Source organism: Propithecus coquereli, unplaced genomic scaffold, assembly GCF_000956105.1.
Source record: "Propithecus coquereli isolate 6110/MARCELLA unplaced genomic scaffold, Pcoq_1.0 Scaffold71, whole genome shotgun sequence".
NCBI classification, from domain to species: domain Eukaryota; kingdom Metazoa; phylum Chordata; class Mammalia; order Primates; family Indriidae; genus Propithecus; species Propithecus coquereli.
In genome coordinates, this window is record NW_012153174.1 from 2940983 (window position 1) to 2957945 (window position 16963).

General features: G+C 38.8%; 1 protein-coding gene across 1 annotated transcript in view; it reads left to right on the plus strand.

The window, feature by feature from the left end:
- The window catches only part of TOX (thymocyte selection-associated high mobility group box), a 312563-nt gene that overhangs the window by 275472 nt on the left and 20128 nt on the right, over window positions 1–16963 (plus strand). The window contains exons 5-6 of the mRNA XM_012661394.1: window positions 5061–5291; window positions 16509–16589. Coding sequence (XP_012516848.1) covers window positions 5061–5291; window positions 16509–16589 — 312 coding nt within the window. The remainder of the gene's footprint in view (window positions 1–5060; window positions 5292–16508; window positions 16590–16963) is intronic.

Sequence of the window (16963 nt, forward strand, 5' to 3'; positions counted from 1 at the left end):
AATGTTATGATTCAAGAATATAGCTTTGGTGACGTAGTTTATAGAAGGAAAGTCAGTGAATCTTGAGTAATGAATATTTTATGTGTATCCTTTAGATTGGTCTTCTTAGAGTCAGTTTTCTTGCATGGCAGATAATTCAAACCAAGTTTAATATAGTATTTATTTATTTATTTAAGACAGGGTCTCGCTCTCTTGCCCAGGCTAGAGTGCAGTGGTGTCATCATAGCTCACTGCTACCTCAAACTCCTGGATTTAACTGATCCTCCTGCCTCAGCCTCCCAAGTAGCTGGGACTACAAGCACATGCCACCACACCCAGCTTATTTTTCTATTTTTTTGTAGAGACACAGTCTTGCTGTGTTGCACTGGCTAGTTTCAAATTTCTGGCCTTCAGCGATCCTCCCACCTTGGTCTCTCAAAGTGCTAGGATTACAGGCCTAAGCTACCACGCCCAGCCATCATGAGTGTTTAAAGGGAAGGCATAGTATGTGGTTGACTGAAAGCAAATCAATATGCTCTTGCTTTTAGGCATGGCAAAGGCAAAGATGATGTAATGTTGTCAGACGCTGGTGGTCTGGCTTTAATGCAGGCAACACCTCAGCTTTACTCAGCTTTACAATTTAGTGCGTCTCCGGTACTCAATCAGATATACAATGAAATCCCAGAGTTACACTCCATAATGATATCTTCTGAGCCTTGCAAATGTGGAGGCAGAAGTTGTGAAATGCTTGCTCCTACTAAGTGAAACTCTAACTGAGCAAGACCAGCTAACCCCAAGAGACATGCCAGGAAAATAGCGAAAGCCTCTAGACAACTAACCGAACAGTTTTGTTACATGGAATTATTTGGGGTTTCCTATATGTTGCCATACATTGCCTCAAAATGGTAATTGATGGTTTTGATACACTTGAGCTTCTTACTGGTAGTATGCAGGTTCTCCTGCCTCATCAGGTCATCCCTAGGCAGTAGGGCCTTGTTGTCAAATGCAAGAGGATAACATCCTCATTTCCATTACAGCAGGGAGTCACACGCCCAGCAGGTCTGAAGCTTGCACCAGACTGTACAAATACCAATTTAAAAAGGAGATAAGTATGAAGATCAGTGGTACAAACACAATTTTGGACAATAAAGGGGAAACTTCCTTGGTCCATTTTGTGCCGCTGTGACAGAATATCTGAGACGGGACGATTCATAAATAATTTAGATTTATTTCTTACAGTTCTAGAGGCTGGGAAGTCCAAGTTCAAGGGGCTCACATCTGGTAAGGGCCTTCTTGCTACATCATCCCATGGTGGGAAGGAGAGGAGCGAGAGAGTGCTTGCAGAGACAGGGAGAGGAAATTGCCTTTCCTCTGTTGTTTTGTTTTATCCAGGCCCCAGCTAACTGTACGTGCCCGTCCACATTGAGAGTGGATCTTCCCCCCTCAGACCAGCGACTCACATGCCAGTCTCACAGACTCACACTCTCACAGACACACCCAGAAATAATGCTTTGCCCGGTATCTAGGTATCCCTTAATCCAGTCAAGGTGACACCTACAATTAACCGTCACAGAAACTATTTAAATAATTTGGGGAAATCTCTTAATAAGAATACTTACATTGCATGATAGGAAATTTATCTCCATGATTGACATTTGATCATTTTTCAAAAAGATTGATATAATCTACAATCATGAAGATTTCAGTGTGTCAGATCATTAATTTTTTTAATTAAAATTTAAAATGAATCTGGGTAATATTCCATATGGGTAAGCATTCATTTATCTCTGTACTTTGTTCCCTATTTCTGAATATTCCCAATATTTGATGAAATATGCCCACCAATATCAGGATCGCTTCATTTTTTTCAGCTTTATTAAGGTATAATTGACAAATAAAAGTATATAAAATATACAACATGATTTTATATACATGTACACTGTGACATGATTATCACAATCAAGTTAATTAACATGTCTACCACCTCACCTAGTTGCTTTTTTTAATGAGAACATTTAACATCTACTCTCTTAACAAATTTCAAGTATATAATACAGTATTATTAACTATAGTCACTATGCTGTACGTTAAATTCTCAGAACTTACTTATCTTATAACTGAAAGTTTGTACCCGTTGACTACTCTATTTTTAATATTCTTCATTGTGGACCTTATTGACTTATTATTTTTCTTTTTAATAAATATTTTATGATTATGAATGTAAGAATGGCCATGTTTACAAAATATTAATTTGTTATTATTTTTATTGCTATTACAACAAAGTGAAGCAGTTACTATGTATCGGGAACCGTGATAGTGGACCCTGCCATGACAGGGCTTACACTCAGAGACAGGAGAAGAGTGAACAACCACATAGATTATTGTATAATTGTATAATTACAGGTTTGATACATGCTATGAATGGAAATATAGAGAGCTAAATGAGTGAATAAGGGAGCTTGACTTGAGTTTGAGATGTATTTGAGGCTTCAAATAGAGACATCAAATATAAGTTGCTTCTATGTGTGCAAAACTCAGGGGAAACATGAACTTGACAATCATCCACCCATAAATGATAATGGAAACCCCATGTACCTATGAGATTACTTAAGTGCAGATGAACAAGAGAAGGGGGTTTACAGAAAAAAAAAAAAAATCAAGAATGCTACCTTTTAAAGGCCAAGTGGGAAAGGAGGAGAAGGAGCCTAAAAATGCTTCTAGAAACACCAAGGCCAGCAAGGTCAGAGTAAAACCCAGAGCAAATGAGACTATGGAGCCAGTGGAAGAGAGGGCCCTCTCAGTGAGAAAAGGCGAAAGCTAAAAAGTGCATCAGATTTAGCAATGTGGCCATGGGTGACCTTATCGAGAGCTGAGTGAGGGGAAGGTTCACTGAAGTAAGCAGCAGAAGCTGCACAAGGCCAGCAAACAACCACTTGGAAAAGTTTGGTTGTAAAAAGGGGAAAGATATGACCATATGTAGCCTTGGGGCACAGAGAAAATTCGCTTGTTTACTTGTTTTATCTCTCAAAGAAGTTGGAAGAGTAGAGTTGAGAGGGATGACTAGGGACAGTCTCCCACCTGAAGGTATTTGATTTAATCTGTGTAGCATAAGCCATGAGCATCACAGTATCAAACGCTTTGTAGGCGATTCTACCGTGCAACCATATTTGAAAACCATCGTTCTAGGTCATAGATACCTGTGTGTTAAGTTTAGAGCTATCACATCAGTTTGTCCACTGTCAGCTCAGTCCCAGCGTGCTAGTCCTCCAATAGATTCACATGGGGGCCGATAATTTTACACGACCACCTTTCATATCCATCCCAGGAAAGTTATCATCTCGTCTTAATCTACATTAGCTTGTCAACTCGATTCAGAGCATCCTGTCCCCATGGGTTTCTTTGATCTGCTTCCGTAGACAATTTCAGAATGATAACCTTTTTAATATCTTTCTCAGTAAAGACAAAGAGAAAGAATGCACTTAGCTTTTTTCCTATCTCTTTTTGGTGCTTGGGCTTATCTTTCAAACTGATCATAAGTTATCACCTATTAATATTAAGGTCTTTCTATTCATTCGATTAATTATTTTGAAAGTTTCTACCATGTCATAATTAATAGTTGAATACTCTTTTGAAGTTTTAAAAATATATAAGTATATACCATCTTGGTAATCATAAAATGGTACTATAACCTCTACTGTTTACAGCTGAGGAAACAGAGGCCCAGGGAAATGAATTTAAACAAGATAATGCAGCTAAAAGTAGTAAAAGGAGGGCATGAAGCTAGACCCTCTGAGAACACATCCGCAGGCCTCCTGACCATCATGCTTCCTCTCCAGTAGTGGCAGTTATTTTACACAAATAGCCTACCTAGCAATTTATCTGAATAAGATATATATTGCATTATACGTGCAGAGAAGAAAAAGCAACAGCCACCACAGTAGACGGTGAGAGTGCAGGAGCTGCCTTGGCAGTGACGACTCTCCCAGGAGATAGCGCACGTAGACGTTATGCTGGTGGGTAACACATGCGGAAAGGAGTTTTCACACCGCACTCCTTTATACTCATGTAGATTCATATAATTTTAGAGTTGGAAAGAAATCTTAGCCGAAATCCTTGATTTTATAGAGGTGGACGAGGTGGCATCACATCTAGTTAGTAACAAAGATGGTATTCAAATGCAGGTGTCTTAAATGTGTTCGGTGTACTTTTCTGCAATTATATCAGAATAACAACTAAAATTATCCAAATATTCATGTATGAGGACAATGGGAGAAAATAGAATCTACTTTTAAACTAAGTAAAAAGCTGTTCTGGAAATCTCTAGAATCTAGTTTCTGGAGGGGCTTTCTCCAGTATGGTAGGCAGTTAGTCACATGGAGCCGTTTAAATTTGAATGAAGTTAAAATTTAGATTCTTAGTCACTCTAGCCACATCCCAAGTGCTCTCTAGCTTCATGTGGCTAGTGGCTACCACGTAGGATACTGCAAATTACAGAACTTTTCCATCACGGCAGAAAGTGCCGTTGGACAGCACTGATCAAGGTCTAGATCGAGCCTTTCTCTAAACCCATGAATATTGCTAGATTTTCCCAGCAGCATTCCATAGACCTAAATGTACAGTAAAAAACCATTTGACTTTATTTACTGGAAATGCTGCACCCATGGTTTTAAAATCATGATGAGGAAGAAAAGGATAAACTCCTCAGAAGAAAGCAAGTTAGATTGTTCCTGCAATAGAGTTACTGCAAGAGAAATCTGCTGCTGTCACAGTTACAGTGAAAGAGAAAAAAAAGTTAGGAGACTTAAGGGATAATATTTAATAGTGTAATAATATTGTAAAAAGAACCAACAAATTTTTTAAAGCTGTTTAAATTAAGCTGGGAGAAGGACGAATATGAAGACTACATGAACTATGAAGCTTTACCTGGAAAAACGACAAAAAAAAATCGAATGTCTCTCAGGAAAGTCTCTCTGTGTGTGATGTGTGTGGGTGAGTGTTTAAGTCTCAAAGGAAAACAACAATATGCCTTGGCCCAAAATTTTCCGAGTTTCTCTGTAATTCCATTTTCATTTCTATTTCAGATCAACGGTGGAGAGAAGCGGCCTGCCTCTGACATGGGCAAGAAACCAAAAACTCCCAAAAAGAAGAAGAAGAAGGACCCTAACGAGCCTCAGAAGCCCGTGTCTGCCTACGCGTTATTCTTTCGTGATACCCAGGCCGCCATCAAGGGCCAAAATCCAAACGCTACCTTCGGTGAAGTCTCTAAAATTGTGGCTTCAATGTGGGACGGTTTAGGAGAAGAGCAAAAACAGGTAAAAAGGGATTCAGAATGGAGTGGGAATCTACAGGAGTGGAGACAGGGTCCACACTCTAAAGAAAGGGCTTCGAGGGCTTTGGGTGAATTCTTCAGATTCCAGAGCTAAGGCTGACACTGCCCACTCGGAACCAGACTCTAGGAGACGGTCACATGATGTTATACTTTTTTATTGCTCCTCCATAAATAGCATGTTAGTTCCTTTGTTCCAAAGTTTATATAGCGTAGTTACTTTTGGAAGGACTTTTACATATCCCAGCCAGGATTATATCATTCCTTAAGTTGCCAATGTGATCATAAAGACTAAAAAAAAAAAATCCAAAAAGTATTTTGAAAACTGTCCACACCTCTCTACAGCACTTAGTATTTACCCTTTTGACATCAAAACCCTCTTTCCTCTTTGCTAAATGAACCTCAAATTCAAGGCCCTTGGCCCTTCTCTAAAGACCACCAGGGTATGTTATTCAATCCCCCATATATATTTATACTATATTTCTAGGCTGTGATAAATGGGACCAGATGCCTGTTTTTTTCCTTCTCTTGTGGATTGCCATAGTGTGGCTGAGGACCGTGCTTAGGGAGAGCCACGTGAGTCATCACGGCCGTGGCACAGGTAGCCCAGAAGGTCTCACAGAAGACAAGAATCATGGTGAGAGAGTGAGGGTTCCCACCTAAGCAAAGAAGCAATGTTAATGTTATATTTCTAAACCAGGGACTAGATGGTCATTGCCACAATCTAAAATTTCGTTGTCTCAAATAAAAAATTAAAAAGCAATATCATTAAAATAAGTCATCGAAATAATTATGTGGATGCAGCTTCAGCCATTGCAGAATACTGAATTGCATTAATGATATATTAGTCTCATAGTTGATTCTTAATAGAGACATTAACCTTTCCTTATCATGTCCTGGAAAGTATGTAGAATTCAGAAAACCTCAAACGTACTTATGTATCTACAACGACCTCTATATTGGGACTGCATATCAACATCCATAATGTACGTAGTATTTTATACTTTTAAAAGCGCTTTTGCATCCTTTATATCATTTGTTCTACTCAACACTTAGACAGGAAAATTATTATACTTTGCTTATTATGAAGTGGGCCAGATAAATTAAATACATATGTTTATTTATTCAAAAAATATTTGTTGAGCACTTATGTGCCATGCACTGTTCTAGGCACTGGGGATAGAGCAGAGAACAAGACAGGCTCCTGTTGTGTTGAATGAGTTGTCTAAGGTTATGTGGCTGGCACACAGAACTTGCTGTGATTAGAACTCGTCACTCAACTTACAATTCTTTTCCTAACAAACCCTAGGAGATCAATGACAGTGGTAATGATCCAATCAGTTGCTAAGGAAACAGAACCTGCTCCCCCAGTTCCCTCCAACCACTTTTTCCTGTAAATCAAAGCTGTCTTCTAGAATCTGAAATCTCTGCACATTTTCTTATGTCCTTTTCAAGGTTGAGGGAGTGCCATCACGGGAAAGCACAGGCCGACTGGGGGAGCTCTGTGTGGCAAGAGTAGTCTTTAAGGAGGGGAAACACACCGCTGAAACCACCTCCCTTTTCAGAGGGTAGTTGACATCATGTTACGTGATTCTAATTGAAACCTAATATGGCTGTCTCAGGTTTCACAGCTGGTTTCTATACTAATCCGAATCGGTTTGCGCTCACACTCCCGAATCCGAGATGTGGTTCCCAGTTGATGTTGGACAGTCGTGGTGGAATTTTAGGGACTTCATTCCTCCACTCAGCAGAGCATCGCTGAATGAGAAACTCAGTGCACATCAACCAGCACTCCCCAGCCCCTCCCTGTTCTCTGGGTTACGTCACCCATGATGCCACCCGTGAGGACATAGTGCTCTCTCTGTGCCAGTAAGCCCTCCGTGTGTTCTTGAAAATACACCTGGCTTCAAAACCATACACTCTTTTGCTTCGTGAGATAAAATTTCCTGGAGGAAGCACCCAGACAGCGATTCCCTTCCCCAGGGGTCGTGTGCAGCGACTCTGGTTCATCTGAACAGGATTCCCCGTGAAGGCTCAGCCCCTCTCCCCTGCCCAGCCCCTGAGACTGGACCGGAAGCATTGTTCCAAGGCTCATTCATGCCGCCTTAGCTTCTCCTTAGTCCAAAGCTTCATTTCAAGAAACATCTGTTGCCACCGCCGAGCTTCTCACTTCTCTCATCCACCTCCCTGACCCCAGTTACCTTTTCTTAACTATTTCTCACATTCAGGACCAGTGGTTTTAAAAGAGAGAGGTTGCAAAGGCCTTCCCTAGCCCACAACTGGTCCTTTACATCATCAATATTAAAAAATAAGTGCCTGTGCTTGTGTTTCTGGTGGAAAAGAATAATGTTCTCATGATGAAAATCAGGTAGTTCCTCAAGGCAGTAAATATAAAGTAGCCGGTTTCTTCCCACTAATTGTATAATAATAAGGTTTTTTTTTTTATTATTTTTTCCTCTATATTTTATTTTGGCTTTGACACACCTAACAAAAAGGAAGGAGATTAGAAACATCTCATACTCACTTTTCAAATGAAGATACACAAAATTAAACTGAATGCCTTCAATTTTGGCTTTTTGTTTTTAATAAAGCAAGAGAGGAATATTAAGATAACATTCCACATTCTTTTTGTCTGACCATATAAAGTATTTACAGACCCCAAAAATATGAGATTCACTACTCTCAAATGTCATATTAAAAGGGAAATTACCCCCATTCTCCCATTCCGGCTTTCAAACTTGTGGCTGAGCCGCCCTAATGAAGATATGATTACAATTATGATGTAATATTCAAGGCTTTTTAATTGCATACATATGATGACAAAATATTTTCTTCTTTTTCTTTTGCATTTCATTTCTCATTTAGTAACTAACTTACAATGAGTCCACCTTTGAGTTCTCTGTTAATGAAAATAGTTGGGTTTTGATGGGGGAGAATTCATTTTATAAAGAATGTGATTCTGTAATAGTTGACCTGTATAACTCATTAGGTATTATAAATCCATTTCATAATCAAAATCCAGTTACTAAAAAATTTATGCCAATGTTGTCTAGGACAATACCTTGAGAGAAATAACTCTATATTTTTTTCTTATAAAAATAAAAGTAAGTATTTTAAAACTCGGACACCTGTTTGAGAGTTACCAAAACAAGGTGTTGGGAGCAGTTTGGGTCACTCTAAAATGGTTTGTCCCTGTGCCTTATGCCCCTTTGACTTCAAGGAGTTCTATGTAGGTTATCCCTTCCTCATAAAAGATGGTTTTGTTTATTAGAGAGTGAGACAGCAGGTTATGCTGAAAGGTGCGGTGTAAGACACGCATAGGATGCAGGCCCACCCCAGGGACAGCGGGAGGGTCGAATGAATGAAAAGCAGACACTGCTAACTGAAGGAGCACCTGGCACGGTCCCGGCCACCGCTCTGCTGCTCCGCGGCAGCCCTTCTCTAACAGTTTGCGAGAGTTCCCAGCAAAGCAAACATGCCTGCCCAGAATGCACACTTGAGCATCCAGAAAATTCCCACAAACTATCCCAAAGTGTTATGATGGTGGATCACCACCTGTTCTCTCCCTTTATGTGGACTCGTTGTGCCAACATACTGTAATAGCTCTGCTTCAAACTTAAATTAATTGTATTTTATTCTCATGTAATCGTCAAATTGGGGAGCACACATACTGCTATGTGTTTTTGAAGGAATGTTCCTGGAGCAGATTCGAGGCAGACGATTAAACTTCAAAATTCTGGACAAATGTGCACGTTACAGAACAGACCCACGTGGTGCCACTGGCATTGTGTAGGCAGCTGGTCCGGGTACAGGGCTGAGATTTCACGTGCCACAATTGTTCGAAAATCCTGTTGTCGCAATAGTCCACAATTATGAACAGCTACAAATATAAACACAAACTGGGAAAACCAGACAAAATTATTGATGACTTATTGGGGGCTCAGAAAATTACAATATTTCAGGAAAAACAGCTATTAGCGAGATTGCAATTGAATGTTTTCTCGACAGCCAGAGGGAACATGACTAACAGCGCTGCCGTGTGTTTATGTCACACGCTTCCTCACTGTGGCATAGAGGCGGGAATGCGAGGCCTCTGCAGAAGGGCAGATCTTTATTTTCAGAATCCATGGTGAGTGAGAAACTATATGTACTTTGGTTTCTGTGAAGAATCTTTCAAAGAAGAAAAATCAAAAGGAAGCTGAAAGAAGCGATAAAAATCCTCGAGGAGCACAAAACGTCCCTTATGAATCATTCCTACCAAAGCCACTGAACAAACTCCACGTATCGGAGATCTCTCCATTTTAATACTTTGGAAGATGGTGCTGAATCTGGAATGGGAACAGAATTGTGTTTGGGATTCCAACCGGGGGTTTTAAATGCTAATGACTCGTAAGACAATGGAGAGCCCATTTCAGAAGCACACTAAGTTGCTTAAAAGGCACCAGATGGAGAAAGGGAAATAAAACATAAGTATTGCTGTGATGTTGGTCTCTGCTACTTATCTTTCACTGACTGGAACCTACAGAGAAAGAAAAATAATAAGTTAACAATATCACGCCCTTTGTATTAGGCTCCTTAGAGTTTCAGCAACCCTCAGCATCTTTTTTTATGAGGTTCCAGCTAAATTTCCTGTCTACCTCCATTATTTCTGAACTCTCTGATTCTGGTCATTGTAGTGTGGGATCTGGGTTCACAGTGACAATATAGATGGAACAAATCAAACCCTACAAAATAAAAGCACCTGTCCCACTTCGAAGCAGAAAGGGTTGGTCCGAAGAGCTGTAAAGGGTTCTTGGGTCCTTTTTCGCCACGGAAAGTCAGCTCTTAAGTGGAAAAGGAAAGTCACCTTAAATCAGAACCAGATGTAAATTACTAAATGAACCTTCAGTTCCTAATTGGAGACACAGTCGGGCTGTAAGACATTTAGCAAATTACAAACAAAATGTTCTTGTTTACATTACATTAAATGGCTTTAAACCTGCAGCCAAAGAGCTAAATAAACATGCTGTTATGCTAAAAACAGAGTGGAAAGCCCATTCGGAGTTCGGTGTGTGCAGGAGAAACCACAGCCCACGGTGCCCAGAGCGTGTGTTTTTGTAAATGCCAGCCCTGTCGTGGACGAGGGGCGTGGATTTTCCTCGGGATCCAGAGAGTAGTGAGCAGATATCACTTGCAGGAACGTGCGTGAATCCTGTAACATATGCCTTCTTTCAGGCTGCATAATTCATAGCCGGGGATATTAGCCATAGCAGTTCAGCTCAATAGCAACACCTCATTATTTTATCCCTCAGTATTTATTCCTATGTTTGACGCCTCATGAAATTACTGTTAATGTGTTTATATAAGGGCAGATCTGACACAAGTGGGAAGAATGTAATTTCCTTCTCATTCTTTCCTGCTGCTGTGTCCTCTTCCCTGGTAGAAGTGGCAAGTGTAAATAGTTAATTTGCTTCAATTATGAGCCTGTCCTGCTAAATTAGAAGCAGCAGGGATATGAAGAGCCAGAATTATACTTATGAGGCAGCTGACAAATCCTCTGAGCCCACAGAATCTAATCATTTCCTCCTCATTGGTGCTCAGACACCCACTCCATAAATGCTGCCGGCTTTTTTTCCCCTTATCTTATGATAAAATTTGGATTTTATGTCAACAATACTTAAGGTTAACTAAAATCCTGTTGCACTGTATCATTCACACATTGTTTATCTTGGCCATTTTCTTAGAAACGTTATGCATGTCCCCCATTTTTTAAAAAAAAAAAACAGGAGTAAAGGAGACGTAAAACAATTGTTCATTTAAAGACCGTAGAGTGCACGCGAAGTTTATAGTCATATGAATTTGAAACTGAGCAATTAAAATTATTACCTGAAATGGTGAGCATATTTTACTTCTAAAGTCCAGGTATTTGTGTGTATACATATAATTATTGGCACATAAATGTGATTATTGCATGGCTTCATGGGCGTAAGCATATGTAACACACGTATGCAAATATTCGTATGCTCGTGCACAGTGGGAGCAGACATTTCATTTGAAAGTTGGAAGAGAGATAATTCGAACAGAGTACTCATTAAAGTCTATTGTGCTTTATGGATTATTTGAAAAAGTGTTTGGGATGGGTTACATATCTGTATATCAGTCCACTGCTTCCGTTGATGTACATTTAGTTTAGAGCATGCAATTCAGTCATTCATCCTTAGCAATCACACTAATGATGACCCATACATAGAAGGAGAAACCGGAGCCCAGGGATTCGACACTCAATAAATATGTGCTGAGCATCTACTACGTACCAAGCACTGCCCTGCATGCTGGGGCTTCAGCAGTGAACAAGAGACCAGGCCCTGCGGTTGTGTGTGTGAGAGAACACCAAAGGGAGTTCTCACAGCTAGGAGGACCCATTGAGCAAACAAAGATGGATCGCTGGACACCAGATTGACTTGATTCAAACCATGGTTTTGCCATATACTTGCTGTAAGATATTGAGTAACGTAATTACCCATTCTAGTCTGTGTTTTCTTATCTGTGAAAGGATGATAATATCAATGTAATATTCTTATTATATATGTATATATAAAATCTTTAATTCTTCTCTCTATAAAATCTTATATATATAAAATCTTACACATACATAATCTTTCATTATTATAATATATGTAGCCTGACACAAAAATGCACACAAACCAGGCATAATTTTTAATATCTTTTTTGATTTTGATTCCATAGCTTTAGTGTCTCACACCACAGTGGGCACATAACACTCAGCATATTGGTAAGTGTAATTGAACACCGTGCTTTCCCCAGTCACCTTCATTTAATGATCACCAGATATATTTTGTAGCCTTTTTATCAGGCGAGGAGCTTGCTTCTGAGTCTCACCCCCCAGAAACAGGTCATACAATATTGCTGAGACCATTTAGATGGATCAGATGGTTCTCAAAAGGAATTGATAGAAAGATTTTTGTCACATTGTATAATGTTTTAAATCCTCTAAATACCACCTTATAAAGGTCTTTGAGTTTGGGAATGCTTAAGAAAATGCTGAGCAAGCTATACGAGATGGAAATTTAACCACATTTAAGGACTAAGTTCTATATAAAATACAAATGCACTTGCTCTAACTGACCTCAATAGCAACGGCCTTGAAAGAAGCTGCAAATTTTAAATTTCGAAAGGATGCGGCAGGGAATCGTGGTTAAATTCTTATTCCTTAGACATAACTATATTTCTAAGCATTTTCTATAAATATAAAATAGTAGTGAAAAAAACCTACATTTGAAGTTAACCAGAAAGAAAAATGCCTTTTAGTTTTTGAATAGAATCTGGAATTGGAAGAATTTTGTATTTTTTCTTTTTATTATTGTAAAGACTGTTAAAATAAACTATGACTAGAGATTAACTAAGGGCCAGAGTAGAAAAGAAGGAAGGAAGAAGGAGTTAAATGGTATTTGTAAGATTTTGCTTTTCTGTATGAGTTGGATGGATTGTTTGTTTAGGGAAGGAGCGGAAAATAAAAGAGTGAAATGACAGATTGTATGAGAATTTTTTCTGTCTAAATTTGTCACAGGCATTGATATGGAGCTGCCAATTTCAATTAGGGATTATTAGCCTATAAAAACATATGTACATGCTGGTATTTAGAACATTTCAAAAATGACTCTGTGAAATGCTAGATCATGTGAGAGGGTTGGATTCTCTAGAATCGCTATGTGATGACTATCTATGTATGTTTTAGTTTAGCCATTATATATGTTTTAGTTTAATCACTGAGATGCAATCCTTAGATAGGGTCTGGTAGCTTTCTTGGAATAACAAACCATAGCATATAACTAAGTTAGGACAGGATGAATTCAACAGTGTTTGGATGAGCTGGGGGAAATGATAAATGATGTATTATGATTTTTTAAATCCTCATCTGGCCAACTCTGCACTTTATTTCAAACAGCTGTGGCCCATTTGGAAGCCATTTTGTAACTCAACTAAACACTAATATTTACTGTATGAATCACATACCTTTAAAATATTTGTCTTTCCCTGAGAGCAAGGGACCGTTTCTTTTCCAAACTTCACTTTGACATAAATCAGACCCATCTTCATGGGTTGCAAGATTTGTGCACTTGATCTCTGCAGTGGTTATTCATTGCCAGATGCAGTCCTGGGACACCTTTGATTTCTGCAAGCAGAGGACTTTCTCCTTCCATAATTAGAGGCTTTGAAACATTTTTGAGCAACTTTTTACTAATGATTTTTCCATATCTATTTTAAAGTAAGAATTTTCCCACTTCACCTGCACGTGGAATTTTTACATATTTGTTGACATTCTCTCATATTTGAGGTCTGTCTTTCAGACATTTCCATTAACTATAGAATTCAAACAGCATCCTTGTCCAATTTTAGAAAGTAGCATTAGAAGACATACAGAGTGTATAAAATTGGAGCCATCGAATAGTTGTCAAAGGTGGAGGTTCTAATTATTGTTGAGGAGACCCCCTCAGATTTTCATTCTGGTCTGGGCTACTCCCCTTTAAACGCAATTACAGAAATCTACCTCCTGAAATTACCCCCTTTGAATTCTCCCTCAGAACATCTGCAGCTATTCAGGAAAGAGTGGATCCATCAATCCGTGTAATGTGACATGATGAGTTTACTCTTTTCTAAAGTGGTGTTTAGGCACTTTTGCGATGATCCCGCATTGCCGATCATCAATAGCCAATAGGGAGCCATTTGTAGAAAACAGGGGACTCTGAATGCTAGTCAGGTAGCCCCTAACAGCATCGATTCTGCTGCGAAACCAGGGCCACACATTCAGCCTGAAATGCACGCAGTTGGCCACCTTTCTCCCCTGGTTATTAAGCAACAAATTTCAGGAAAGTTAACACTTTGTGTGATGTTAATTGCCAGTAGCCCAACAAACGGACAGCATCATAGTAACACCATTGCTGTTTCAGTAGAAACCAAAGAAAGAAAGATGATAGATATTACAGTGAGGCCATCTGGTGATACCATGGTATCTGCTGCTACTGAGAAAATGCTGCTTTGGGCAATGCCGCCGACCAAAGTGTATTATATTTGCCTTTGGAAGCAAAACGAACCCTTGTCATCTGAATGGGGTCACTTAGAGTAGCATATTAATAAAAACAGGATAGAAATGCTTCGGATAGACAAATGTGTATTACCAGCAATGGTATATTTGCTAAGTATTTGCTTCAGAGTCCTGAATAGGTTTTCCATCTGTGTGGGAGAAAAACTCTCTCGAAACAGTTTTTAGGGTATTAAAAGCAAATGTAAACATTGTCAGTTTAAAGTCATTAATTATAAATTATGTCTTGGAGAAGAGGATTAAGGAAAAACTATAAACAGAAATCTGTCTCTCAAGAAAAAAATAAATCAATAAAAAGCAGGAGAGCTCTATGTTTCTGATCGTGGCCGCACCGAGGCGCACAATGTATACAGATCGTACTGCTCTAAGGCGCTTACTGAAGCGTTTATTTGTTTTCACGTGTGAGTTTCGAAAATCTAGATTTGACTCCCAATAATTAGCTCAGTAGGTTTAGAATCCTCCTGTACTTGAACCAAAGGACTTATTGGCTTTTTACTTAAAAAACAAAACAAAAAACCCCAAAACTCCTAAATAAAATTGTTAAAGTTTCTTTAGTTTCACACTTAGTAAAGATGGCACAATGATTACATGATAAAATTGTACTAATTTTTAATGCCTTACTTTTAACTGGCTTTTATTATACCTAAATGCCACATATAAAAGTCAAGGCTGAAGACCTCCCTTAAGGAGAATAATTAGCACATTCATTTCATAGGCTCCTGTTGCAATTCTGTTGACCAGGTTAGTCATTTATTTAACTTAAGTAAAAAGTTCTGCTTTAATTAAAATGTTCATGAGCAATAATATTTCTCACGTCTCAAATTTCATAGTTGGTATTGGGCTCAGCAAACCACAGTCAGCATTTGAAACTATAAATTGACTTCTGCCACTGACTGGCAGATATTTGGTCTTTAGACATAATTTATATTTAACTACTTTGACTAATTCTAAAGCCGCTTTTCTGTACTGATCTGGGTGTCTGTTTTGAGCTCAGCAGTACAAAATATTAGGCAGGCCTTATTCCCTGCTGTGAAATTCAAGATGTGGGGAATTTAAAACACTTGTATCAATGAAAATACATTTCCATTTATATAGTAAATGATGAAAAATATTTTGTTCTCTCTGGCTAATTTCAAAAGATGGCCAAAAATATACTCTAAAGCCCTAAAAGAATCAACTTAGTGGTAGCAGATGACCACATGTGTTCACTTTGCTAATCTTTCATTTTTGACTCTAATGACTGCTCTCTGTTTAACTTAGCAAGGTGACCTTTAGCATACAAGCAAGTCATTTTTCAGTACTTTTGCTCAATTTAGGATGATTTTACTTTTATTTTCCAGATGATTCCCTCTCAGAAATGAAAAGCTTCTGTAAACTGAAGTTCATTTCAGAACATTTTTACCCGTTCAAAATGAGGTATCCACAGATCCATGTCATCCAGTGTTTTCACTGGAAAAGCGCAGGCCAGAGCAGGCTGCAGGGCAGGGCACACATGCGGTCCTCAGCCACGCAGGGTCCCCATTCCACTCCCAGATGTGGCCTTGACTGCCATCCCCGTTTCCTGAGTCTTTGAATACTGGACTTCATGAGCCAAAATCTTAAAGTAGTTATGAAATCCATTACAATAGTGCAAATTCCACTGCATTTCCTTTGATTTGCTTATTAAATATCATTTGTCATCTTCGAAGTCTTTGTTTTTGTATTTAGCATGGAACATATATGTTAGGATATGAATGCACAGTGGAATTATCTACCTTTATATACATATGAATGCCGTATTTACTCGTGTGTGGTTTCCCTAGGAACCTTCATCAATAGTATCTTTCTAAGCCAACTACCTCCATGCTCAAAGTAACTCAGATAAATCCTTTCATATGCTTTATGCAAAATGTAAAATTTTACCATTGTTAATCTTCTTATCTAGTCTACTGCCATACTTCTTAAAAACCCATTTTAGTAAGAAAACACAATCTTTGGAGAGATAGATATTATTATATAACTATAGGTGTGCGTATGTGTGTGCAATTATCATTTTGCATTGTACTTCTCTGAAAACAAAAGCAGATGCACTTTCTAATTTAAGACTTATTGTTGTTGTTACAGGTCTATAAAAAGAAAACCGAGGCTGCAAAGAAGGAGTACCTGAAGCAACTAGCAGCATACAGAGCCAGCCTCGTATCCAAGGTAACGTGCAATTGTGTGGTATTGTGATGGATGTGGCCATCTCGGTGCAGATTTTGATAGTCATCGAAAAGCATAAAAGATCACTTTAGCATTTTTGCACAATCTTCTCTGTTGAAAGAAAAAAGTAAATCCTAAAGAAAGCTATATGTTATGGAAATATTTGTTCATCCCCAAAAGACCAGAGCAGCATCCCCTGGGCTTTTTGTAAAATATTGTCCACCTGTAGATTATTGGTTCTGTAAATTAGTCACAGCACATTCTTAATCCTGTGCCACTTTCTATCTCGCCATATCCCACTCTTAAATGGCCTCCCCCACCCCCATCCCTTTGGCCTTTACTGAGGAGATGCCAACTGTTTGAAGTTCTAGATTTAT